The sequence below is a fragment of the Furipterus horrens genome, unplaced genomic scaffold, assembly GCF_987537825.1.
Source record: "Furipterus horrens unplaced genomic scaffold, mFurHor1.1.pri manual_scaffold_1, whole genome shotgun sequence".
Lineage (NCBI taxonomy): Eukaryota > Metazoa > Chordata > Mammalia > Chiroptera > Furipteridae > Furipterus > Furipterus horrens.
The window spans coordinates 23,437,326-23,464,578 of NW_028327171.1; the positions used below are offsets into that span (position 1 = coordinate 23,437,326).

At 38.2% G+C, this 27,253-nt stretch overlaps 2 protein-coding genes across 3 annotated transcripts in view; one reads left to right on the top strand and one right to left on the bottom strand.

Annotated features, from left to right (window-relative positions):
• Window positions 1–1,837, top strand: part of KCNAB1 (potassium voltage-gated channel subfamily A regulatory beta subunit 1) — a 315,639-nt gene extending 313,802 nt beyond the window's left edge. For both annotated transcript variants that reach the window (XM_090273156.1, XM_090273164.1), the window contains exon 14: window positions 483–1,837. In XM_090273156.1, the coding sequence (XP_090129282.1) occupies window positions 483–572 (90 nt within the window). In that variant the 3' untranslated portion in view covers window positions 573–1,837. The remainder of the gene's footprint in view (window positions 1–482) is intronic.
• Window positions 1,838–5,249: 3,412 nt separating this feature from the next.
• Window positions 5,250–19,157, bottom strand: SSR3 (signal sequence receptor subunit 3). The gene is made up of 5 exons (XM_090273179.1): window positions 18,950–19,157; window positions 17,608–17,734; window positions 12,730–12,828; window positions 7,302–7,433; window positions 5,250–6,333 (listed from the first exon to the last, which is right to left on the bottom strand). Exons 1-5 carry the CDS (start codon window positions 19,080–19,082, stop codon window positions 6,267–6,269), a joined length of 558 nt encoding a protein of 185 aa, XP_090129305.1. The 5' UTR covers window positions 19,083–19,157; the 3' UTR covers window positions 5,250–6,266.
• Window positions 19,158–27,253: the final 8,096 nt, after the last annotated feature.

Here is a 27,253-nt window from a genome sequence, read left to right on the forward strand (position 1 = left end):
AAAACTTAGTGCTTGAAAAAATGTAAAGCATCTTAAGAATTTTCTATACTGACTACACGTTGAAATGACGTTTTGGATATAATGGGGTAAAATCATGTATTAATTTCACCCCCTTTTTTTCCCTTTTATTAATGTGGCCACTAGAAAATCTAAAATTAATTACATGGCTCACATTATATTTCTATTGGGCAGAGCTGCTCTGCCTATCATATATTTCTTTCAGCCTTCATTTCTAGCTTATGTCTTCATTTATTCAGTCAACCAATAGCTGAGCACTATGGGCCAAGCACCTCTAGGGGCACTGGAGATATAGTAGTGAACAAAACAAGGTCCCTGACCTCAAGGAGCTTAATCTCATGGGGAGCTTATTTTCCAGTCATGGTTCACAAACGTCCACCAGTCTGGACAACTCTGCCTAACATCAAGCACAAAGAACAACTATCAAGTACTAACGACATCCTTTGTACTTCTCATGCTCTCAGGTTCTACCAAAGATGACATCGCACGTGGTAAATGAGATCGATAATATATTGCGCAACAAGCCCTACAGCAAAAAGGACTACAGATCATAAGGCGATGCATGAGCCACGGGCGCTGCATGGTTAAAACATCGGTCTAGACCGGTGCAGAAAGGTGTTACTAGCCAGTCTTTTAAATCACTTAGCAGCTGCTGCTCAACCTCTAGTATCCCCGGATTCTGAGGTATCTGCTGTCACTACCACTGTGCACCTGAATTATGAGCACATCTGAAAATTCACAACTAAGAAAATCCATTCTATTTTCTTATCTGGGACTGGAGTCACCTGTCTTTGCATTGCTCTGTACACCTCACGCTAATGCAATGGAAAGTACAGTATCTGGGCAGGAAAGGTGTATTAACTCCAGACACTGAGTAACTTAAGGCTATACAGACAGATCTGTTTTTAGAAATGAACAAAATCCACAGAGGCAACGTGGATTGCATCAGAAAGAGAAGGCTACGTTCACTCAGAAGTCCTGCTTGGGAAAATAAGCAGACACAATTTTCTTTTCCCTCTTTTCCCACTCTTATTATAGCAAGTTGTTTCACTAATCGTTTTCAACAAAATTACAACCCCTAGGTGTTGGCTTTCATTACCTTTTAAATATTCACTGTTGCTTAGCCCCAAGAATGACCCTGTGTAGAAATTTATCCAAGGTGTCTATTAGTATTCTAATAATGTTATGTTCATTTACATGTAGAGATGGTAAAAGATTATGGTAAATTTATGAGAAAGGATTACACTACGGAAGCTTAGCTTTGAATAAAATGTAATGCATTTGCAATGAAGTGTTCATTTTTGACTACATTTTATGAAAACCTGCTTTATATTTTTGACTGCTTGTAGGCACAACTTCTGCTAGTTTATATATTTGAGCTTTAAAAATAAATATACACAGGCTCGGTCTTTTTAAGTAACCTGTAAAATACCCAGAATGGTAAATGTTTGCTGTTTAATTAGCACTGGGATTTTACAATATAACGTTTGGTGTTTCTGAGGACTTAATAACATGAAAGTAAATCATGGGCTTTATGAAAAATATTGTCACTACTCAGCATATGCTGGGTGAATTAACTTGCCCAATGAAAAGCAAATGTTAAAGAACCTCCTGATTCTATAATTACATTATGTGCACTAAACTATATGCATGAAATCTCACTGCATGGATTAAAGTGACCTAGCTTTAGTGTACTCAGAAGCTGAGGTCTATCTGGCCCTGCCACTATTGGCTACTTACCCTCATGAATACTCCATATGAGAAATTTTGAGAATATATTGTATGTACTGTTAGAAGGGAGAAAACATTTTTTTTTTTTTCTCTTTTGGGGCATGTGTGTTGGGGGCAGAGGTCCTATAAGTCTATTTGGACACGTGAGCATGCACAAAATTCTAATTTAATTTTCTGATTTTCTGGCCAGTTGGTCCCTCATATAGAAATCATTTTGAGACTTAGAGGAGAAATGTATTATCAGTTTTAAATGCTATTTTCTGCCATCATTTCCAGATACGTATTTCAGTGAAGTTCTAAATCTCAAAATATTAATGTGAAATACCAATAAACTTCCTTTTTGATTACTACTACCTGTATTCAAGAAACAGTTTGGGTTTTTGCCCCCAATTATCAAAATGATGATGAAAATAGATCACTTTTCCGTTGTTTTTTTGTATCAATCAATCCAGTGAACTACTGTATGTATAAATGAGCTGAAGTTGTCAGACTGAAGCTGCAATTTAACTTATTAATTTGCTTAGAGTAATAAAAGCATTTTGTGCATTTAATCTCACAATCAGTTTTGGTCTTTCTTTCGCTATATATATATCCAGCTACCTAGCTCCATAAAACAGGCAGTAACATTCACTGAATAAAAATTCTGTTGGCAGGTAAGCTGCACTGACTGATACCTAAGAATAATAGCACTGATGAAGAATTAAACTGCAATCTATGCTTTTCTTATTAATGGAGTAAATGATTAGCTAGTAAGATACCACTTTTCACTGGGTTTTAGAAGTACTCTGCACTAAGGTTAAAGCTTCTCAAACTCACTTATTAATAAAAGAGCCTGCAAATTAAAACCAAATACAAACATTATTGCTTAGCTATGGGAACAGCTTAGCCTTTTTTTATATACAAGTCATCCGCCATGGTAAATATACTAGATAAATACATTTCACAACTGTATCCTTAGAATATTTTCCATGCGCTCTCATTTTAGTTTCTTTCCTGGGAAGAATTACTTGGGAGAGAACATACCATTCCTCAGAGTAGCCTGGGTAGCAGCCATCCACATACTGAAATTTCAGCCAGGGGAAATGAAAACTAGAACCCCTGTGCCTGGCTTCCCATTTTAAGAACCGTGGCTTCATCTTCATTAATAGTGTGCCCCTGGTCATAAGAGAGACAGCAGAGCTTCAAGGGACCCTGGCCATCTTCAAGACCATCCCTCCTCAACAAACGAGGAAACCAAGCCTGAAAAGATAAAGGTCTTGCCCAAACGCACTCTGCTAGTGGAAGGCAGAACCAGACCTAAAATCCAAGTATTTTGTTCAGTGTTATGTAAATTTTCTTTTTTAGCTTTAAAGCTTTGTGAAAAGGAACTGTATGAGTGAATTTTTTAAAGTTAAAAGAAGTTTGGCTATGAATCCAAATTCAGAATCAGTTAAGAGGGAGAGACCAAAGAAGTGAGCATTAAAACTCATGAAGGCCAATGAAGTTAGTCTCTAACCACCTCCACAAACATTTAAACCAACCACTTAAAAACCACTCCTAATCTTAAATTAATTCCCCTGCTTGGGAGTCCAAGCAGGTGGGAGATAGCCCCTTCCAGCCCAAATACATGCATCTGTAAATTAGTTCTCTATATATGTATGTGCCTATATATATATATATATATATATATATATATATATATATATATATATCCTTATTTCGTGTCTCCAATAACAGTAGTAATTGGCACCAATACTGAAAACACAGGAACAGGGTGGCAGGACAGCACTGCAGGCACATATTGGCAAAGAGACCTGATATTCTGCTCTGTGATGTAACTGCACCCACTGCCAGTCACTGCCATCACTGCCACACAAACATCTGATCAGTAACTATGAAAGTGCACATTTACATGTGTGGGAAATTTAAATGATGGGTTATGTAAAATAATGTAATGTAAAGAAGATGTACTTATCATATGGTTCTTATAAAGAAGGCTAGGGAAAAACAAATTTTAAAAAGTGAAGTTTAATGATACTTAATTAGCAAGGCCTCTCACAAAAATTTTAGATATGAATCCAACCTCCATATTTTAATTAACTATAAAACTTGCTTTAAATTATTCTTTTCAAATTAGGATTATATACCGAATAGGACAACCAGTAAATATTTTACTGGCTAAGGATAATTTCAATCCAAGATTTTTATTAAGTTGTAAATGATGAAACTAAAAATAAAGAAATATAAAATGCTCCAACAAGGAATTTAATCACTTTAAGTCCCAGTTACAACAGAACCCTTTATTTTCTTGGTGTTGGATCTGAGAGTCTTTTGATGTAAAAATTCTACAGCAAGCTTTTACCCACTAAACCAGATTCAGCACATCATAAATCTATGTGCCACATACCATTTCAGATGACAGGGAGAGGACTGGAGAAGAGGTTCCACAATTTGCAAGAGCAGAGTACTGACATCCTGCATAAAACTGTGGAACTGTGAGTACATGCCTTATAAACTTGAGCAGAGAAATTTATCTAATATAGGAAGTTAGAAATAATTATAGGGATGAAAAAGAGGTGCTATATGAAAAATTCAGAACCAAAATCAAATTATGCTTACTTGCTTTTCTACAAATTATTCCGTTTATAAATTCAAGAGAAAGTCTTTGAAGAATACTAAGCTGATGCCCCTATTTCACCAACTCATTTCAGCTACACTGTATATACTAAGAATGGTGGCATTTCTTTCCCCATTTATACAGGCACTGCCACCTACTGGCAATTTTTTACTTGCAATTTAAAGATACTTAGCCCAGCTCTAGTAACAAACAATAGATGTTAATGGTTTGTAAATAGTCATTTCAGTCAAGTAAGCAACTGCACCTGGTACACAAACTCTATGCCTGTTGTCAAACTAATGACTGGTTATTTACCAACAGAAAAAAAAGGTTAAACATAAAAATAAAAATAAACCTCTTATGTGTTACACTAACTATTTTGTAGTAAACCTCTTCTGACATCCCCACTCTTGTCACCCAGTGACAGCACATGGGTAACAATGCACCCAGGAAAGTAACTGCAAACTTCTAGAAGCAGTAATGAAATATCATCCTCAGCTGAAGACAATGATGACCTGGGTCATATGCAAGTGTATTCCTCCCTGTTTGCCTTCCAAATTGTTGGTTGTGGACTAACCAAAACACCTAACTGCATGGAAGTGAAAAATGAACTCCTGAGGACTACCTTTCTATGAAAGTATAAATAAAACAGCAAGTATGATTTGCAACATTCATCTTAAATATAGAACTGGAAACTAAAGATTAAAACTAGGATTAGGAATTAGAAATATATTTCCTTTGAGGTACTGCTTATAAGAAATTATTGGATGTGGTCAAAGCTAACAGGAATATGATACCACTATCACCTGGGATTCCAAGAGCTTCCCAAACGTTTCAAGTCATGGCACACACAGAAAATGATAACATCTGTACACACACTGGTTAAAAAAACAAAAGCAATTGCTCTTGGCTGGGCCCCCAAAGGCTGAACAGATCAGTATTTTATTCACAATCGATGGGAACCTGGGGACCGAAAGGTCAAATTTATGAACATCTGAATGGAAAAATGCTGACAAGCACTAAAATCACTTTAATTCCCTGGAATGCTCTTACAATTCTGAAGCTAAAAATCACAAAAATTACTTCGGTTTTTTACATCTCAATATTCAAGAGAGGGGTTCTCTTTCTTACAGAACATTCCTCTAGCAGTGCAGACCCCATTCCAAGAAAAACAGCGCCAGACTCTCAACAAGACAAATTAACATGGGAGGGTCAAACTGACCTCTTTGGCTACCCAAGGCCAAAGCTATACAGCTGAACATGAGTCTTTAACCCCACGGGACACCTCTTGTGTGCCAGGGCACTATAATTAAGTTACTATCTTGGCTGCCTTCCTTCTTTTTTAAAAAAGAACTTTTCCACAAGTTTCTCTTCCCCAAACTGGAGAAACCATGTTTTTAACTTTAACTGAGTTATTTCAAATCACAAATTCAGAGACTTGTAAACATGAAGTTCAATCCCACACCCCAGCCAGGGGAAAGGGGAAGGAAGAGGATTCATTCTGGTATTTATGGTTCCAAAGCAGTTGTAATATTGTGCTTGGAACACACAGAACCAGCAATTAACTTCTTGCTACTATTGCAAATAACAACAGTTCGGTGCAGGTTACTGTGACCTCTGACAAATCAAGGAAAAATGCTATTTTCTTCTCTTTTGATTATAGCACGTTGGGAGACACATTTTGCCTTTAATAAATGTCCTGGTACTCTGAGTTTCCCTTTCAATTCATGTAATTTCAACAGTCTGCCAAAAAAAAGAGCCAATAAACAAATATTAAATTACATTGTGCTGCGATTTTCAAACCTTCAAACTCCAGACTATAAAAACATCTTATGTGTCTCCCCCCCTGACCACCCTGATACTTTCCATATACCACAGGCCATCGACAAGACACAAAGCCACGGGGTGAGGCTGACATTGTCTACTTGGAGCCAGTAGACAGGAGGGCGATGAGACCTGATGAAGCACTTATGGATAGAATATAGTTCCTGTAAGAATTTAGTGTTAAGGAAAAATTAAGAACCCAAAGTTAGTTTTCAACAAAACAAAAAGAGCCCATCTCTTTGGAATATACTGTTTCTCTCCTGACACTCTGTATAATGACAATATGTAGTCCCATTGTCTGTAAATACAATTTACAGGACTGAAGACTATAAAAATTAAAGCATATTCACAGGAAATGTGTGCCAGTTTTAAAAAGAAAACACATGAGACAGAAACCTAGAACCCAAGATTACAAAGTATCTGAATTTCATTTAACCTTCAGAAGAGCTGTTCAAAAAAATATGGGATGGAAGAAAAGACTTGTTTTGCTTTCTCCCCTCAAAAGCAAAGGAAAATTAAGTCTCCCCTATCCATCACTGCATTGGCCACAGTGAGCCCATAAAAGGAAGGGGGTTCTGATAGTCCACAGCTACTCTTAGCCTCAGGACTAGACAGGGACAAATCACCCCAGAAGATACAAGTTGATATTTTATTATCAACTGTTAAAAATTTGGCTGCATATTCCTAGGTAACACCTTTAAATAAATTACCTTAATAAAAGAAGATTGATTCTTGCCCAGAAGTTCAATTTAAGAGCAGTTTGAAAAACTGTTGAGATATTAAGAAGTGTGCCTATTTAACTACAATGGCTATCGACCCAATCCCAAAGCTCCAAAATATCAAGACACGTCGCTTTATGCCAGGAGCTATCAAAGAAAGCAAGCTTGCTGTTGCTCCTTGGAGCAAAATAGGCAGGTATACACATCTGTGAGGCTGCTTATTGTTACACACAATGAAGTCATAATTTATAAATTTGAAAGAATTTTACATCAAACCAAAAGTCCTTATTCTAAATGTTCAGAAACTTGGCAAAGGTCACAGGCTGTTTAATAGACTGACTCCTTGTATAAAACCAAAACAAACTACTGTTTCTAGACTTCTAGAAAACATAATCAACCTTTAAAAAGGATACACTGTGGGGTTGAAGTTCTTCAATATAAAGAACGATGCAACAATGACCAAGACGAGGAATAGGGTGTTGTTATAGAAGATGGAAAACGTCGTAGCTTCATAATCAGCAACTTCATTCTTCTTCCACAAAATTCTGTAGACACAGAAATAATCCAATCAAGTTTATAAATGTGTATTTAAAAAATTTTAATACCACATGGCTCTACTTCATTGTAAGGTAACTTTTTCCTTCAGCGTTCTGACAGAATGTGTTTTTAATATTAAATTTAGTCAGCAGTGACCCTTTTTCTGCCGAAAAAGGTATTTCACTCTATCGATGATGAAGAAAACAGCTGATGGGTTAAGTTACCTTTTCACCCAGGCAGTCAGGGCTTTGGAGAAAGAGAGTGATTAACTGTATTTGGCTTGATTTAATCAGCCAAAACAGGCACCTTCCCCTCTAGGTCTTCACCAGAAACAAACTTGAGCAGCAGCAGCCTAATAGAGCGTCCTTGGCTGTTGGCTGACTTGAGACTCTCCAGCCAACAGATGTCAGCCTTCAAGTATTACACTTTAATACAATCCCCTGAACAAAAGCTAGCTGAGGTCTCACAAAAGCAGACTTGTTTATGACTATCTTTAGCCATCTCTACTTAATTCAAACAAAAAGTCTGCTCAATCATTAGGAGGATATTTTAACTTTTGTAAAATCCATTTACTTTTTTTAACCCACTTTATCCATTATGTTTTATTAATTTATTAGTACTTTATCAACCTTTTCTTTTACCTCTTCACATGGGCAACAGGAAGTGCCAGGTGCTTGTGAATAAGGGAGCCTTTATTTCTCTTGGTTAATTAACTTTGCAGAGTAGTTTTTAAAAGGGTAGGCTGTGATCCATTAGTGGAGCTTGAAATCAAATGAGTAGATTCAATGCTCAGGGAAAAGAACAATGGGTTGAGACCAGCCCTTTTTAATTTTTTAAATACTTCTATTGTTCACTAACAGTACTGTATTAGTTTCAGAAGTAAAGCATAGTAATTAGACATTTATATAACTTATGAACTGATCCCCCTGATAAGTCTTGCGCCCATATTAGTTATTATAATATGATTCACTATGTTCACTAAGCTCTACTTAACACCACTGAGACGATTCTGTAACTGCCAATTTATACTTCTTACTCCCTTCACCTTTTTCACCCAGCCCCCTACCTCCTCCTTTCTGGCAACCATCAAGATGTTCTCTATATCCATGAGTTTTGTTTTTTTAAGATTCCACATATAAGTAAAATCATGTGGTATTTGTCTTTCTCTGACTTGTTTCACTTAGCATAATACCCTCGAGGTCCATTCATGTTCTTGCAAATGGTTAAGACTTCATTCATTTTTATAGCCAAGTAATATGTCATTATATACATGCACTGCATCTTCTTTATCCATTTGTCTTTAGGTTGGCGCATTTAATCCATTACATTTGAAGTAATTATTGATAGGTATGTAGTGATTGCCATTTAATTCATTGTTTTTTTTTACTGTTTTTGTGTTCATCCATGTTCTCTTCTTATTCTCTTGCTTTCTTTTATGTGGATGACTTTCTATAGTGTTATGTTTTTATTCCTTTATTTTATTACTGGTGTATCTCTTATAGGCCTTTGGTTTGTGGTCACCATGTGCTTCATATACATCAAGCTATGTTTACAGCAGCCTATTTTAAGTCTGAACACATTCTAAAATCACTACCATATTTACTCATCCCCTCCATGTTTGTTTTTGCCATTATTTTTTACTTTATGTATGTGTGTATGTATATCCCTTAATTTACTATTGTAATTACACATGATCGTCCTACTTTTGCCGTAACTTTGTGCTACCTTTAGTGTTGGCTGGTTCACTGCTTTTATTGTTTGCTCTGTCAATGAGATTTTTCTTTGCAATATTTTCATATTCATGATTTTTATTTTTATTCGTCTTATGGAAGTCCCTTTTACCTTTCTTGTGATACTGGTTTGGTTGTGATGAACTCCTTCAGCTTTTTCTTGTCTCGTTTAAAAAAAAGAACAGAAAAATTTCCAGTGCAACACACACAGTAGGATATTTACTGTTTTGTGAAACATTTCCAGTGCGTATGTTTGAGTATATTTAGTGAAAAAGTAGAATTTATTTTTTACTGTGGGTCATTATCAAAAAGTTGAAAGCGTCCTGACTGGTGTGGCTCAGATGGTTTGGTGTCATCTCGCAAAGCGAAAGGTCACCGGTTTGATTCTCCGTGAGGGCACATGCCTAGATTGCAGGTTCAGTCCCTGTTCAGGGAGTAAAAAATCAATTGATGTTTCTCTCTCACATCAATGTTTCTCTCCCTCTCTTTCTCCTTCCCTTCCCCTCTCTCTAAAAATAAGTAAGTAAAATAAAATAAAATAAAATAAGCTGAAAGCCCCTGCCTTTGATGCTTTGTCCCCCTGCCCCACCAAAATATACTGCTCTGGGGCCAGATGATAACCCTTCATTGATCCTATGGAAATACTATGGCTAATGTCATTGGAAGATGCCACATTTTACTCAGCAAATGTTCTAACCCAAAGTCAACAAGCATGGCTACAAAGGAGCTAAATGAAGAGCATTAGCACTTTATTTCCATCATAAGAAACTTGCAGTCTCTAATATATTTGCCATATTTCCTTAATTCTATGAATACAATTAAGTTAATAAATCTGTAATTTACTCTTAAGTTTGGGAGAAGTGAAGGATATTACATTCAATGCAGCCATGAACTATAAAATAGCTTCTGATTTCAGAGAAATTTAAATGTAAATTTTAAAAATATATGGCTTGAAATGGGAGGAGCTACCTTGTCCCATTCTAACACTGACAGGTCAAAGAAAACACCAGCTCAGAAAGATGCACAGACACAATACGGTTTAATGCTAGGAAACACAGAACAATTGTCTCTGTTTTTAAGACTCTCGAACAAGACCATCTTCAATGAAGACAGATTCCTTAAATTGGCTGTTAGCATGCCTTTCCTGTGGATGACTGTATTATCCTACCCCAGCACAGCACTTCTCCCTAACTCCTCGCCATGGCCCTAAATCAGAAACACTTTCAAAATAGTCCTAATGACACAAATAACTCAATCCTTCAGGTTACCCCAGTTCCCATGTGACAGGGCGTTACATCAGTATATACAGTCCAGACTGTCTGACATCCTTTAGAACTTTTTCTAGTCCATACATACCCTAGTTCATTTTTTAAAAACTTAGGACTCCCAAGTGGCCTCATCAGCAACGGTTCTGACAAAGCCTCACTGTTAGGAAATCTAGTTTGGGAGAGCACTTCCCAATGAGTCATTTTTCCAAGAAGCACTTCTTAACAACAAGAAAAAAGTTGAGACCAAACTCAACAACTGTTACAATCAGATAATGGTAAACAACAGATCACTGGTTAAGTCAAGGAGAAATAACACTCAAACCCTGGGGCAAACATTAATGAACCTCTAATTCTCCTCTGCTAATTTCATCTATGAATGGATGGCAAAGCAGTTTCAAAGTGGCATGTAGTACATACTCTAAATGATCATAGGTGGAGATTTGATAAATGAGCCTCTCTGCCTTCTCTTAAATCAAATCTCTCCTTTGAAGAAAAACAAATAGTAGATCATAATGGGAATCTTTGTCCCAGTGATCAGAATGAGTCATGAGTACAGACCTGGGTACAACTGTATCCAGTGCGGCTTTTGTGAGAGAAACAGAAAACAAGTAACAGCTCAAATTTTTACTGATAACAAGGATAGAAATTTTCTAATCTTCTAACACTCTGCATTTTATTTATCAATGAAACCTCCACTTCATCTCCATTGAAATATCTGGTCCAGCCAATGGCACAGAGGTTTCACTTCCAATTCCAACTCTGATCCATTAGTAGTGACTAAATGAATACCACGCTGAGAAAAGTTCTGAGACACGTCCCAGGATCAAGAATAAGTGCCAGACTGAATCAGGCAAGTTTGCAGTGGGCAGGGGAGACCCACTTACTATCTCTGGCATAATTAATCATCTGAAACCTACAAGAGTTATAATAAGCATTCTGAAACTGGGTAACTATAATGTGCACTCCAGTTTAAGAACTATTCTTCTAATTAATATTATAATTCAATAAAAAGGTTTTTAAAAAGTGCTCCAGATTCTCTAACCTCCATCCCTATGCAAAAATTTGCCATCAGAAAGCTGTGTAGCCAGCTTCATTAAAGCTACTCTCTGAAGAAAGGCCTTCACTGTCATGGTTCTAGTACTGTGCCCTCGGTTTCAGAAAGGATCCATAGGAGACAACCATTTCAATAATGTTTTGGTGCGTTTCCAAAATGAAGACCTTGTTCATTAAGTTACTCAGTGTCCCTTAGAGAAGGAGCCACTTGATAAAATCCTTCCAAGATTCAGTGCCAGGGAGGTTTCTTTTCAGGACTTGCATACTGCTTCTCATCGGACAATGAGCAGTAAAACCCCAGATGCTACTTACACTTGGACGCTCAGAGCTAATTTTAGTGCTCAACTGCTGTAACCAACTCGGAGGTCCTTGTTCATCTACTCTCCTACTTTTAAATGGTTTCTGATCTTTTAAAATTGTACTGCTTTGTTTTATATGCACTTCAATATTGCAAATCCCCACAGTCTTTCTGGAGCAAAGTGAGATAAAAAATTCCATTTCACAAACCACTTTGTAGATACTAGAACTTAAGATCCATGAAAACAACCTCGATTCATGACTCTATTCAACCATCTAGCAACTCTGAAGCACAAGTTTATTCAATCACTCAGAGACTTCCGCTACTCAGAAGTTAAGACTGTTTATTAACCCCCCTAAGAGCAGTTGGGAGTGGGGACTAGGGCTAACGAATGTAGCATAGGGTTGTGCAACAGGAGACAGACTGAGTTCTTTTTCCCATTCAGAGCAGATAATCCAGACTGGAAGCTCAGTAACAGAAATACCATAACCTAAAAATGCTAACACACAACACAATGTGAACTCTTCAGACCCAGAGGCGTTAAAATAGGTGATAAGCGCAAGGTCACACAGCTAAGTCAGCAGCAAAGCAATTGCAAGCACAAGCCAGACCGCCTCCGTTCTTACCATGACTTCACACAAACCAATCTCTGGACTTGGCAAGTCACTCAAGCTTCCCATACCTCAGTTTCCTGAGATGTAAAATGCAAATAACAATAGTACCTACCTCTTAGGGCTCTTTAGAGAAATACATGAACTGTATATACAGATCAAAGGAAAGTATCTGGTAGTAACAAAAACTCAAAGTCAGTTATTTCCATTACTGCCTCTTCTGTAATACCAATGTTTGCCTCAGTCAATTCCATTACCAACATTCTCTAAGCAGAAATCAAAAACTTATTTTCTATAAAGTATCCACTTTTTTTGATAACCACACTTTAAATAAGGAGTCAAACCTTTCATCTTTTTCCTTCCGAGACATCTTTCTGTTATCAGCTTCCGAAAGTTTCCGAGTCACTTCTTTGGAAACAGCATCTTCCCTCTTCTGTGCTACTCTGGAAAGAAAAGAAAAATGTTTCCACATGCTCTGAGAGTGAACCTCACAATCTCTCAGAAACACTCTGTACTCATATTTTGTATTGGCAACTGCATAATCCTCTTTACATTTCAAAACAATAAACTGTACAGGAAGTTCCAAGTTTATTACACTGTACTAGCCAGAAGAGATGGCGTTCAAGAAACTTCCAAGATGTGGTTTATTAGTTATGTGTTTTGATTTCTGCTTAAAAGGAAGAATTTTCCAAAGTTTATATATTTAATGTGGAAATAGACAAATGCTATTACCATAATTCAGTTATGAATCATTATAAATCCATGTTGTTTTAGCCTATAATTTAACTGTTCAATAAATAAATCTGACAAGGCATTAGCAAATGATATATGACTTTAATTCCAGTAAATAACAGGAGAGAAAGCTAGGCTTAAAAAAACAAAAGAGAAATTACAGCTGTAATATCTTAAAGTAATGCTTTTAACTCCACTCCAAAGAACAATTTCACTAATAAGAAATGATACCACATGGTCAGGCACTGACCACACCACTTTTAGTTAAATGAACCACCAATATGAGTGTTGCACAAAAATATTGAATCAGCCAGAAAAGGCTGGAAACGATATTCAAGATATCAGATCAGACTCTTCAGTGACAAGTCAGATTTTTTTTAAAAAAATTAAATATACACTCAACAAAAAATCTATATGATGAATTTTATCAGATGGAGTTGCTAGTGAAAGAGGATGAAATACATAAGTCTCCCAAAGTTTATGACATTTAAATTCAACACGATATATTTTTCACATTATAGGAGAAACTTATTAGCCATAAATATAAAAGAAAAAGTAAAAACTGATCACAAGCAACATATAACAGTTACCTACAGAGTCCCACTATGAAAACATTTGACACAATACTGAGATGTATTAAAAGCAATAGGATGTGAAACAGAGACAGAAATCTGTTCAATCTATGTTCAATTAATCAACCCCTGTGACTATGCTATATTTAGTTCTGCTTGTGCACCAAGAAAAACTGGGGAAAAATCTGGATGGCTTCTTGAAAAAAAAAAGCCAAAGATCATCCAAGGCAATAGTTTTCAACCTTTAACAAGAGCTTCTGGGATAGAAATTAACACAAATTCCATCTAGTTTGACCTATGTCTCCATCTCTGTATCTGATCCGAGAACCAAGTTAGAATCAACACTGTTAAAAAGAAAACCTTTGGTCAGTTTCAACTAATGTATTTTTCTACAAATTGATAACTGGAGGGGAAAATATCAACTTGTCTAAGAAAAATAGATAAAAGGAAATTAAGTTCTGCAACCTAAAGAAAAAGGCAGCTAAGGAGCAGACAGCTATCTTTTAAAGAAATACTTTAGGACACTATAATGTACTTTTCCCTGACTCATGACAAAGTTCTGAACCCCTCTAGCAGACCAGGCATTCGGTGTTTCTGAACTTCACACAAGCCCACTCTTTTCTAAGAAAGACCAACTGAAAAGAAATGTACATGGTTTACAACAGAAACCTTTCTTAGCTGAAGAGGGAGGGGAAAATAGCCACTTGCATGCACATACACTGCCCCCCCACCCCGAACTGTCAGGACCCTGGAATAAACTATTTTCAAGAGTTGGTTAACTCTAAGCATCTTTAGGACAAATAGTCAATCATCTGTTCCCATAATAAATCTTCCTGAAGAGACTGAACGAGATAAATAGTTAATTTCTCTTCTAGGTCTAAAATTACATATTCAACAATCACACTGTAGATTTATGAGAACTCAAGAAGAAGAAGCCCTACCCTCTGCCATAAAGATCTTAAAAAATGAACCTCACTCAGCACTGACGACTGAGAAAAATAGAGGTCACTCCAATGGTCCACCACTCAGCTAACTGAGATAACCCACAAAATCAACTGTTTTTGTATTTTTTCTTTTTTACATCAGTACGTCAGAACATTGCCAGAATAAAAAAAAAATACTACCTACGTAATTTCTTAAACACATTTTTGCAAACATTTTTTAAGTCATGCCAACTTCAAAAAAAATTCCGAAGGGCTCTCCCACCCCCAACCTCTCCCACACCACACATAAACATTTATTATGTGACAGACACTATGCTTATCATATCACACATAGTACCATATTTAATCCTCATCGTCCTATGAGGCACCATTTGAATCCCCATTTTAGAGCTCAGGAATCTGAAATCTAAAAAGGTAAGATGTTATACATTTAAAAGCAACAGAGCTGAGACTGAAATCCAAACTGAAATCTGGTCACCTGCCCTCTGCTACTAATACCTGTCCGCATTCAGCATCTCCCCTGGTCTTTGAGCTTTAACCTTCTTGCATATCTGTAGGAGTTTCAATGGCAGTGGCAATATTTAATATTAAACCAAAATGATGACTAAAATATAATTCCACTGACAGAATCTATTAAGTCAGTAATCCATTGAAATTTTTACTGAACTAACTGTACCATTAATTGTTTTAACAGATATAAAACAAAAGATATGGCAGCTGTCCTCAAGAAGCCTAAAGTAGAAATGAGAAGGTAAAAGAACATGATTCTGTTTCTAAAAAAAGTGAATGAAAAGTGGTATGCAGAACAAGTGAAAAACACTTAAGTCTCAAAGGGACTGAGTTCCAAGGGGATCACAGAGGATGGGTTGTACAGATGCCCACTCTGAGAGCTTCGCTACCCATAGATAGTAATGCCTCACAAGGACAGCCCAGATCAGCAGAGGCTGAATCCTGGAATGGCAGTTGGGGAAGAAGGGCTGCCAAGCAGAAAGATGACAAAGATACCTTGACCACTCTTACTGGCCTAGCAGAACTGCAGCCATGCACAACTTGAGTTCATGTGCATCCAGAATAGCAGCTGAGGCCATGTTCAGCTGCTGAGGCTACTCTGTCCTCCTTACAATAAATCCCCATTAATGGTTACCGCTTTGTTTCTATTCCTTGTCATCAGAAAGATCCTAACTCAGGGACAGCAAACTTAGGAAGAATTTCCCTGGAAAAGTTTCTTAATGCTTAAAATAACAGACATGTAAGAATGGAAAGGAAAGAAGACCATCCTAAATGAGGGAGGGCACAAGACACTTTTAAAGGATAACAGTTAGGCTGAGTAAGAAGAGGAGCTAAGGCACAAGTGGCCACACTGGTAGGAGGCAGATGACTTGTATCCCAAGAGCCTGAAAGAATGTGGCTTTAAAACAGTTAGAAGAGAAAAGGCCATGGTGAGTTTTAGGTAAGAGCAACATGGTAAAAATGATGGCTGATAAGGATGAATACATGTTCTTTATTCCACAGAGCAAGAACAGTACCTGCAGTTCACATGAATGCTATAAGGATTACGTAATGTGCTTTGTACCATGCATGGCAGGGAAGGCCCCCAACTTTCCTTAAAAGACTAGACAGAGACTACTACAGCAATCCAAGTAACAACAGCTTCCAAACTAGAGTGGGAACTATGGAAATGAAAAGACAAAGCACACATAAAGCACACTGGTACTTCGAGTCTCGATAAAATTCCAACTGCCTTTAAGAAAGCAATTCCAGCCCTGGTTGGTGTGGCTCAGTGGACTGAGTGCCAGCCTGTGAACCAAAAGGTCGCTGGTTGGATTTCCAGTCAGGGCACATGCCTGGGTTGCAGGCCAAGTCCCCAGCTGGGGGTGTGTGAGAGGCACCCACACAGTGATGTTTCTCCCCCTCTTTCTCCCTCCCTTCCCTTCTCTCAATCAATCAATCAATAAGAGAAGAAAGTAATTCCAAACAAATGTAGCACCAGGAAGTCCATGAAGGAAGCAGAAAAATACCCTGGCTATCCTGAATCTAGTATCACAGTGTGCATGAAAGCAACTTCAAAGGGCACCTTCTCCAATTAAACATTAATTTATACCTGCTTCCCATGAGGACCACAGCACTCTGAAGTAACAAATGTTACCGCCTTTCCTAAATTGACTGTTCCCCAACATTTTACCCTCTATGAAACCAGCGTATATATTGCCTATAATGAATATATAAATGTATAGTTGTGTGGCTTGGGTTTTCTTCTCCAAATGCTATCATTAAAATAATGATATATTTTATGCCTAGGCAGGGTGGCTCACTTGCTGGGAACATAGTCCTGTACACCAGAAGACTGAGGGTTCAATTCCCAGTCAGGGTACATAGCTAGGTTGCAAGATTGAACCCCAGTTTCAGGAAACCTGATTTGCTCTCTCGCTCTCCCACCTTTCCTCTTTCTCTAAAATCATTTCCTTGGGTGAGAATTTAAAAAATTAAAACAATGATATATGTAATATTTAAGATCTTAAAATAGAGGAAATATGGTAACCTTTTACCTTTCCATACACTCATAAGACAAAAATGTAATTAGCAATAAAAATGTTAAGAGTTTAATAACAAGACCACTTTTTTCACACCCAAAAATAGAACATGGAGAGCCCTGAACAATTCCAGAAAGAATTCCATTTCCTTCTGAAATGTTAATTTACTTGGTGGTTTTGTTTTTCTGATTAAATCCCATGATTAAGGATAGTGCTGAAGTGATCTAATTCCATCCTCAAAACCTACTTTCATAGCAATGTTAGAAGCACTCTCTCTGCTTCAAGTAAATAATTCTTCATAGCATTAAGATGCCTTCCCCCATAATACAGATACATATATATCTCAAATTAATGCTAACTAAAACCAACACAAACACAAATGGTCTTTAAGACATCCTACTACATAAAAATGCATCATACTTTCACTTGAGAAATATACTTACTTGTGCTTGAGAACAAATTTCACATTTTTGTAAGCAAAGGCTACCAAATAAGTGCTTACTAGGGTCATCACACTATAAAGAACAGCAGACTGAATAAGATCCATATGCCATATTCGCCAGTATAACCCTGAAGATAAAAAAAGGGGGGGGGGGGAGTACAAAAAGAAACAAAACATTACCACTCAGTTATAAATGCTTGCTGAACTAATTAAAGGTAAACCTGCTAAAATACAGTCTGGGTTAGGGAATCTATTAATACAATATATGAGGAACTTCAGACCTGGGATGTCCAGTAAAAAGTTACAGTCTCAAACTTTCCCAGTTCAGAACACTTGAAAAACATAACCTTCCAGATGAGATTTCTGTGTCTTCTAAAATGAGAACTCTGGCTCAACAAAATCACAATTCTGATTAAGAATTTCATTCGTCAGGGTACTATTAAGCTAAACACAGGTCATTTCAAAATGCCACGTGTAGTCCTAAGCCACAGTTTACGTGCTGACGTGGCTGTTATCTGAAATCAAGGCATGCTCACTGCGGCCAGTGAGCCACAAGGACTTCACGTTAGCTGCGCGCTGGGTTTTATTTATTTTTTTTAAATCTGGATTTGAATGCCCAACAACAGTGCAGCACTGAGACAGAAAATTCAAATACGGGAAACATGAGCTCTAAAAAAAACCTTTGGCCAAGTTTGCAAAGTTTTTCCATCCAAATGAGAACTGCCCTCATAGGATGGCTAAAAAATTTAAACAAGGTCTATCTATGGCCCTCGGCATTGGTCCAACCTCGCTCATCAAATTGGGAAAATGGTGCTCAGGAGCGTGAAGCGGTTCATCGAAAGCTACAATTCTAATTCACTGCGAGAGTTAATGGGAACCCCCCCCCCTTTAATTCATTAGTTCTCCAATATAAGTAATGATATAAGTTTAAGACCTCGTAACGGCAAACGAGAGTTACTGGGGGTCAGGGGATGGAGAGGGGGACACAGAACACGCTATATGCAGGAGTGTTACCACTAGATCTTAACCAGGTTAAGTGTAAATACGGAGCCCAGGCTGCCACCCCAATGCTGGAGGATCACAATCTCCGAGACTGCGCCCGGGAACCAGCGTACTTCTACAAAGCGCCACTAGTGACTTTCCTGGGATGTCGCCCACCACTATCCCGGACGAGAACACTGAGTCCCGCAGTGGCTACATGCTTCCCCGAGCTCAGGACCATCTGGGATGAGCACGAGCCGAGGGCCGCAGCGCTCTCTCGCCTGTTCGCCAGGCCCTGCCACGTCCCCGCCCAGTTTGACCCGCCGGAGGCCTCCCCACTCCCGCCTGCTTCCAGAGCTCACAGATGGGGATGGCAGACACGATGAAGGCGTTCCCAAAGAAGAGTGCGGAGGACTTGGCAGAGAGGTTGCGGCTGAAATCCTGAAGGAGCAGGTCCTCCTCGGACTGCTGCTTTGAGGCGCCTTTGGGAGCCATGGTAGAGCCAGAACCGCGAGCAAGGAAAGCCCAACCCAGCGGGAGGCCCAGCACAGGTCTCTAGCTCCGCCCCCGGGGCCGCCGTATCCGCTAAAGACTAGTCAGCACTGAGCGCGGAAGCGGGACCCGCCCAGCGCGGAGCGAGCTTCCCCAGGATTGGCCAGCCTGGCGCCGCTATCCAGGCTTCCCGGCGTGATTGGGCGAGCAGGCCAGACTTCCGCGTTCCTGGCAAACCTCTGGACTCCTTGGCTTCCGCAAGAGGGCTGGGTTTTGTAGTTTAGTGTGTGCTTTTTTTTCCCCTCTTTTTTAATTAACAAAACTTTATTGACATTTCATTTTACAGCTTCTAATAGAGTGACGGTTTCCTGATGAGGAATTCCAAAGTCAGAACTACTGGCCTCGCGTCGTACAATCACTCATTCAAGCAGCGAATAGTTAGTACCCTCTCTGTGTACCTAGCCCTGGGGCATGAGAGGAGGAAGAGGAAAATTAAGTGTAGCTAACACGTTTCGTGGTCCTTCTCCTTTACACATTCATTATTTCATTAAACATCCTCAAAATTCTGTGTTATGCATTTCATTACCTTGTCTTGCAGGTGAAGAACCTGAGAGTGGGGGACCAGCAGGCCTAGTCTCCCGGGCGTGGGCTCTTTTCGCTATAAGGGCTACATTTGTATTAAGAAGACAATTTCGATTTTCAGAAATCCGTGGCCTCGTTAAGATGATATTTAACATGTGTTAACAATATGACTACATTTACAAATTACTACTATTTTCTTACTTTTATTTCAACTAAATCTTTAAAGCCAGAGCCATGCTAAATTAAACATAGTTCTAAGTAAAGGCAACATGTTGGCTGGGCAGGCCTCTGAAGCTCAGAAATGACTAGATACCATTTTTAACTCATCAAATTATCAGTTTTTCTTCAAAAAGTAATGTTCACCCATTTCACTCTGAACAAAAGCTTCTTTCGTCTACGTTATTGACATCAGATAAATTTCCTCAACTTCCACCTTTCCTGTCAGATATTTGTAGATCTTTCTCTTTCAACATATCCAAGTTGTAATCAACCTCCACAGGTTCCATTCTAATGGAATTATCTTCAATGTTTTTCAATCAATTCTCTATGTAGGCTCCACAGTGAGTTTTCCTGTGTTATAAATCTTTCCATTATCTACAGCAAGCATTCCCTAATGCCAGAAACTTTCACCAATTCACCGCAAAATGAAAAAGAAAAAAGAGTAGTGATTTTTTTCAGAAAATAAAAGTATTTATTTTAAAATATTTGTACTTGTGTCCTTTTTTAATGTTAAATGTTTTTTTAATGTGGTGATGGTGATAGCAAAAGAAACTTATTTTCTCTTTCAACATATTCTTCTCTGTTTTTCTTGTCTTAATAAGTCATTTCCTTTTTCAACCACTTGCTCTAGCTTAAATGCTAGGTTTCAACACTAATTCTGTTCTTTCTCTCTTCAATGCATCAGCAAAACTATTTGGCCCTGTCTCCATAACTAGATTTCCTGCTTGCTAATGTAAAAATAAGTATATAAAAAGAAGATAGGAGATAAAATCAGAAAACGCTAAGACCAAAAGTGACAAAAATTATCAGAATATATAAAGGAAAATGAGGAAGGAAATAAGAAACAATAGTGGTTAAAAATAATTCTAGCTGAGAAAAATATTTAAACAAATAGGAAAGATAAAGGTGTGAAATGTTAAGTGAATAAAAATGTTAAAATTGAAGTGATCAAAATAAGCTACGTAAGAAACATTAATACACTCTGTAAACCAAGAACAAAAACCTAAGATAATAAATACAAACAGAAGAGAATTTAAAATAATAGGAACTTAGCCCTGGCTGGTGTGGCTCAGTGGATTAAGCTCCAGCCTGGGAACCTAAAGGTGGCCAGTTCAGTCTGGTCAAGGCGCATGCCTGGGGTGTGGGTGAGGCCCCCTGTTGGGGGCTTGCAGAGGCAACCCATCCAGTTTCTCTCCCGCTCCTTCTCTCTCCCTTCCTGTCTCTCTAAAAATAAATATTTTTAAAAATAGGAACTTAAATTATTTATGGTGTAAGTTAAAGAATTATGATAAGCAATGATGCTCATGACAGAGTTTTTATGTTGATGGTTACAATGAAGATTACGAAGGTAACACACTTTAAATACTAGTACAGTGTTTTCTTATACCTGTTATCTAGTTTCTTTTTTTTTAAGATTTTATTTATTTTTAGAGAAAGGGGGAGGAGGGAGAAAGAGTGGGAGGGAAGCAATGATGTGTGAGAGAAACATCAATGGGTTGCCTCTCACACGCTCCTAACTGGGGACCTGGCCCAACCCAGGCATGTGTCCTGACAGAGAATTGAACCAGGGACCTTTCAGTTCACATGCCAGGGCTCACCCCACTGAGGAAGAGCAGCAAGATCTAAGGATGATTTATATTTATGGTCGTGGCACATGGGACAAGCAAAGTAAACAATGTGCTAAAGAAACAAAAGAAGGATAGACAACAGATTCTATCCAAACAAAGATCTGTAATACTCATATATTTTGGCTATTTCAGTATAGTTCAACTCTATGAAGGAAGCAGATGGACTTGATTCCATAGCAGCCTGTTTCTAATCTGTGAATTTCAAGCTTAATGTTTCCATCATATCACTTTACACTTACCAGATTGGTGAGAGAGAAAGAAGAGAATTTAAAACAATATTTATTACTTTCAGGGTTATGGATAACAAATTTCTCTCCACTGCTGAGGGCTTTGTTGAAAAAAATCTGGCAAGTTGAAAATTGCTATATCTTTCTGTAGCAGACGCTGCAAATTGCCTAACCAACTGGGAAAAGAAAACTCTTCTAGTTCTTCACTGAGACCTTATGAAGATTAATAAATGGATCATCCAGGGGGAGAGGGGGAGTTTCTGTTATAAAGCCCATTTAAACCACAAATCTCATTATGGAAATAAATTTTGTAAGAAAGGATAAAACATCTAAATTATTCTCTAGGTATAATATTTTACAATCCTACCTGAAAGACAATTTACTTTGTCAAAATACATGTTTCAGGCACTGGTGTATGATTAAATCATTGGTTCACAACTCATACAAATATTGAGAAGTTTCCACCTGAAAGGTACTATGCTAGACTCTTGGAAGTATCCAACTAGCAATCATGATAATTATGATTGTAATAAACAACATTTATTGAGTCTTTTTTATGAATCTAGCTCTATGCTTGGCCCTTCACATATGTCATCTAATTTAATCCATTACAGCAACACTAAGTGTTATTATTATCCCCATTTGTTAGATGAAGAAACTGAGGTACAGATTACTAAACTGTCAATGAAAGGAAGTCCAAACCTATAGAAACATTTTATGAGTTTATTAGAGTTTATCTGAACCAAATTAAGAACAAGGCCAGAAGCAAGATCTCAAAGGATTGAGATAGTGCTCCAGAGAACAGCAGTTTTGCAGTTCTATTTATGCATTTAGAATCAAAAGATAAAGCGTGAGGAAAGCTACCTGAACTCCATTGGTGGTAGTTTAAAAAGACAGGAGAGCAAGGCAGGGAAAATTTCTAGGGTTGGGTAAAAAGTAAAATGGAGAGGTACGTATTTCTTTTATATGGGTGTGGACAGGATAGTTAACATTTAACATTGATAGTAAATCAAGGTGATATTCTGGCAACAAGAGGACAATGAGAAATTTCAGGATCATCATGCTCTTGTACCTTTGAGGGATTTGGAAAAGATTACTCTAGTATTTTAAAGGTGTGTCATCCTAGATGCAAGAGTACAATGGACAGGGCTGGTTTAAGGTAAAGATTAACCTTTTACTAAGAAAGCTATGCGCCTAGGAGTACTACCCACCATGACCTGCCCAGTTAGGAATTTATGATAAGGTCACCCTGAGTGATTACTTTTGGTCACTAAGCTTGTCAGCTCTGCCATGCAGCCCCTTCTTCATTCACAATAGAAACTCATCTAAGATCCCACAGTCAGTAAGTAGTAGGGTCAACTTTGAACTACAGGCAATATGACTGGGATATATGCTCTTAACTACGAATGAGTTCTGGTCTTCTCTGGGGAGGGGGTAGGAGAAGGGTTGAAGACTGCCTTAATCATCAATAACCAATGATATCATCAATTATACTTATGTAATGGAACTCCCTTAAAAACCCTAAACAATGGGATTCAGAGAGTCTCCAGGTTAGTGGAGGTACTGGGAGGGTGGGATATCTAGAGACAGCACGGTAGCTCCATGGTCCCTCCCCCATACTTTGTCCCATGATGCATTTTTCCCATTTGGCTATTCCTGAAACATGTGTCAACCTAGGAAATTTCCATGCCTGTAGAAAATTTTTATGAGTTTATTTGACCCAAACTGACACTAATGCCAGAAGGTAAGATCTCAAATGCTCCGGAGAATGACAGTTTTGCAGTCTCTTCTATACATTGCGAATTAAGGAGGGACTATAAAGCAGATTACATGAAAGTGGGAGAAAGCCAGGTGGGTATTGAATTACAAAATAGGTAACAAGGTTATGTGCTCACTTCAGGGTGATTGTACTCCCATTATCCTTCCCATGCATCAGAACAATGGACAGGACTGGATTAAGGTAAAGATTAACCTTTTAATAAAGAAGCTATAGGCCTGGGATGTGACTACCCACCTTGACCTGCCTATTTAGGAATTTATGATCAGATTACCGTATGAGGTTACTTCACTGGACATGTCAGATGATAAAGCCCCCTTTTCCTGCATAGTTGGATCCTTTATAATAAACTGGTAATAGTAAGTAAAGCATCTTCCTGAGTTCTGTTAGCTCTTGCAAATTACCTAAGGAGAGGGCTGTGGAAACCCTTGATTTATAACCAGTTGGTCAGAAGCACAAGTGACAACCTGGGACTTGCAATTGGCACCTGAAGTGGGGGACACAGTCTTGTGGGAGTGAGCCCTTCACCTGTAGGGTTTGTGTTAACTCCTGGCAGTCAGTGTCAGAGTCGGTTAAATTGTAGGACAGCCAGTCAGTGTCCACCAAAAATTAGAGAATAGCTTGGTGTGGAATGACTCACACATTTTATGTGGAAAAAGCCCACAGGACTATTCAGAGTACAGTAGAAGGAAATTTGTTCTTTTCCTTTTATAATAACTGGAATGAGCGAATTGTGCTAGGTATAGGACATGAGATAGCAGTGGAGTCAAAATAACTGGAAAGCTCATCTTACCAAAAGGCGCTCAAACTGAAAGCCGATGTTTGTGCTGCCTGTCATGTACCAGACCCAATAAGCAGAGACAGGGATTGATCTCTATGGGCACTTTATTAAGATGGTCTGCGATCTGAGAAGACAGTGGGTTTGTACCCTAACAGACTGTCTTAAATTCCATTATAAACAAACCCTTTTTATAAGGAGAAGAAAAGTATAGGTAAGGGATTTGGAATTCAGGGGAAAAGTTAATCAGATAAAAGCTGCAGCATTCTTTCATTTGTGTCCTGAGCAGTGGTCCTTGTGCCCTGGGCGGTGCTCTTTTTGTCCTGGGGTAGAATGGCTCAGATACCATCTTGATTGCTTGCAGTCCTCCTGAAGCACAAAGGTGGAACTGCTTAGGGTCTCCTGGATTCAAGGTGGGGTCATATACCTCCAGTTCCTGAAACAATAGCTTTTTACATACATTGATTACTAAACTTATTAGCTGTTACCTGAAATTAAAATTTTTCAACATTTGAGACGCCCCCCCATCAAAAACTAAGATAGAATTAAAAACAGATATTATCTAAGCCAAACAGAACATGGTTGGGGTTTCATCCACCCCATAAACTCCCAAATTTACAGAGACTTAAATGCATACAATATAGAAAAAAAAAATTTAAGGTCGTGTATTTTTTTCCCACCACTGAGCAATTAACTCAATTCCCCTTGGACACTGATAGACATTGACTAGGTGGCCCATAAATTTAATCAATCCTGGTGATACATAGAGGTCCAATCAGATCACTAGGAAGGAGCAGGGACAGACTGTAGTTTGCCAAGGCAATGGTAAACAGCCTAGGACAAGACTGACTGAGAAGCTGAACGCCTCTGGAGCACATGGAATTATGAGCCAGAAGATTGGAAATAATAGCAGCATTTTGGGGCTCCTAGAGGGGCACTGGCTCTCTTGGCCTCTCTCTCTGGCTTTCTTCCTCAAGGATGATTGTGCTGCAGCTGCCTGCATTTTCCAACAGACAGTATTTGGGATGGAAAAGAACACCAAGCACAGCCTAGGATTGGGCTGGACTGGCAGAGGGAACGATGTTTGAGGCAGAAACCGGCCATTCTTCCAAAATTGTGTAGCTTTTGTATCTTTGTTGTTTTATTTTGTAAACTAACAGTATAGAAAGAAGATAATTAAAACCAATGGGGAATGATAGGAGAACTCAAGTGTTAGAGTTTAGCATTAGTTCATAGTCTTAAGTGACTAAAGCTATACCTAAAGAGTTAAAAGAGTTTAGCTTTAATTCATAGGCCTAAGTGACTAAATGCTTGTAGAAAGCTGTTATTCCAAAATTGTGATGCTTCAAATAAAGACTCCTTTCCTTTATCACCAAACCTCTGCCTCTGGATTTTGCCAAGAGGGTGGTGGCAGGCAGCAGGACCCCAACTGCTGTTTGGTAATACTGGGGCTATGTACTTGGAGAGTGTATCAGATCCCACGGATTAAGGGCTCAGTCCCACAACACTGCCCCTACTTCAGTTGCCAAACCCAAGTGTAGGTTATCATCAACTGGCAATAAATTGAAGATTCCCATGACTCACTCCTTGGGTTCAATTAACTTTCTAGAACAACTCACCAAACTGAGGAAACCAGACTTTTCACTAGATTCCCAAACAAAAGCGTTTTTGTCCCCAAGGACTTTGGGGCTCAGATTGTGGATGTGTTCTAGTTCGCCAGCCTGGAATCACTCCTTTGGTTTTTATGGAAGCTAAATTACATCAGCACAACAGACTAAATCATTGGTCACTGGCGATTCCTTTAACCTCCAGCCCCCTTCCTCTCCTTGGAAGTCAGGGGGTGGGACTGAAAGTTTCAACCCTCTAATTCTGATTGGTTCCCCTGACAAACAGCCTCCAACCTATAAGTCACCTAGGTGCTTTCCAGAAGTCACATCATTAGCATAACAAAAGATACATTTCTGTTCTCAACACTTAGAAAATCCCAAGGGTTTTAGGAACTCTGCAGGGAAAATGAAACAAGAACAACTCTATTTCTTATTATAAATGCCAGTACCACAGGTATAATGAAAAAAATGCTTTACCATTTCAGCAAGAAAGGAGTTCTTTTGCAGAGAATGCTGCAGAATGTTGGTCCTTACACTTACTTGGTCAAGCCCGCTCTCTCCCCCAACAGCAAACACATACCCCACCATTAATAGAAGATGTTTGCCATCTGGGTTGTTATTTTTTATAAAGATAAGGTCTTGACAATTTTACATGCCAACTTGACTGTGGAATTGACTTTTAAACCAAATGAGGCACTAAAACATTTGAGGGACAAGAATTTGTCTTTGAAATTGAAGTTTATGTGTTTCAGGATAAATATTATTTCCCTTTTTAGGAAATAGCGATATGACCCACGTTAACTGGGTACTGCTTCAGAAACAGTCAGAAAAGCCTGCTTCTTTTGTGCCTAAGGATATTCATAAGGTCACTTACTTCTTTAAGAAAATGATACATATCTACAGAAAATATATTATCTTAATAACTACTGACAGAGGTGATAATACTTTCATTCTCAAAATTCCCCCTGGACTCACCTAAATATGAGACTTATCACACATGCATCATCCACACCGCACTGGAGGGCACAATAAAAATTAAGATTTGCACTGGAAATCAATCTTCTTTAGTTTCACGTTTAACCTAAGCACTATGGCAACAGAATATAAGATAAAGTAGGTCATGAATTTCAACTGGAATGGCTTAGATGATACAAAAGCTCAATTGTAATTTGTTGCTCATCTTTTAGAAGTCTTCATTTAAAATTTATTTAATTTAAAAATTCTTCTATTTCACATGCCCCAACAATAACTAAGTAGATAAAAATCATAAGACCAAATTCTTTTTAAAAATTATTTATTTATTTTAGCAAGAGAGAGGAAGAGAGAGGGAAATAGAGAGAAACATTGATTTGTTGT

What these genes read in the sequence shown, in the direction of transcription:
- SSR3 (XM_090273179.1), bottom strand. Translation starts at nt 19,082, where the DNA reads ATGGCTCCCAAAGGCGCCTCAAAGCAGCAGTCCGAGGAGGACCTGCTC. An exon ending in CGTGTCTGCCATCCCCATCT is followed by an intron (nt 17,735 to 18,949) that starts GTGAGCTCTGGA and finishes TTTTATCTTCAG; the next exon opens with GGTTATACTGGCGAATATGG. An exon ending in AAGAACTTCAACCCCACAGT is followed by an intron (nt 6,334 to 7,301) that starts GTATCCTTTTTA and finishes AAATTCTTACAG; the next exon opens with GAACTATATTCTATCCATAA.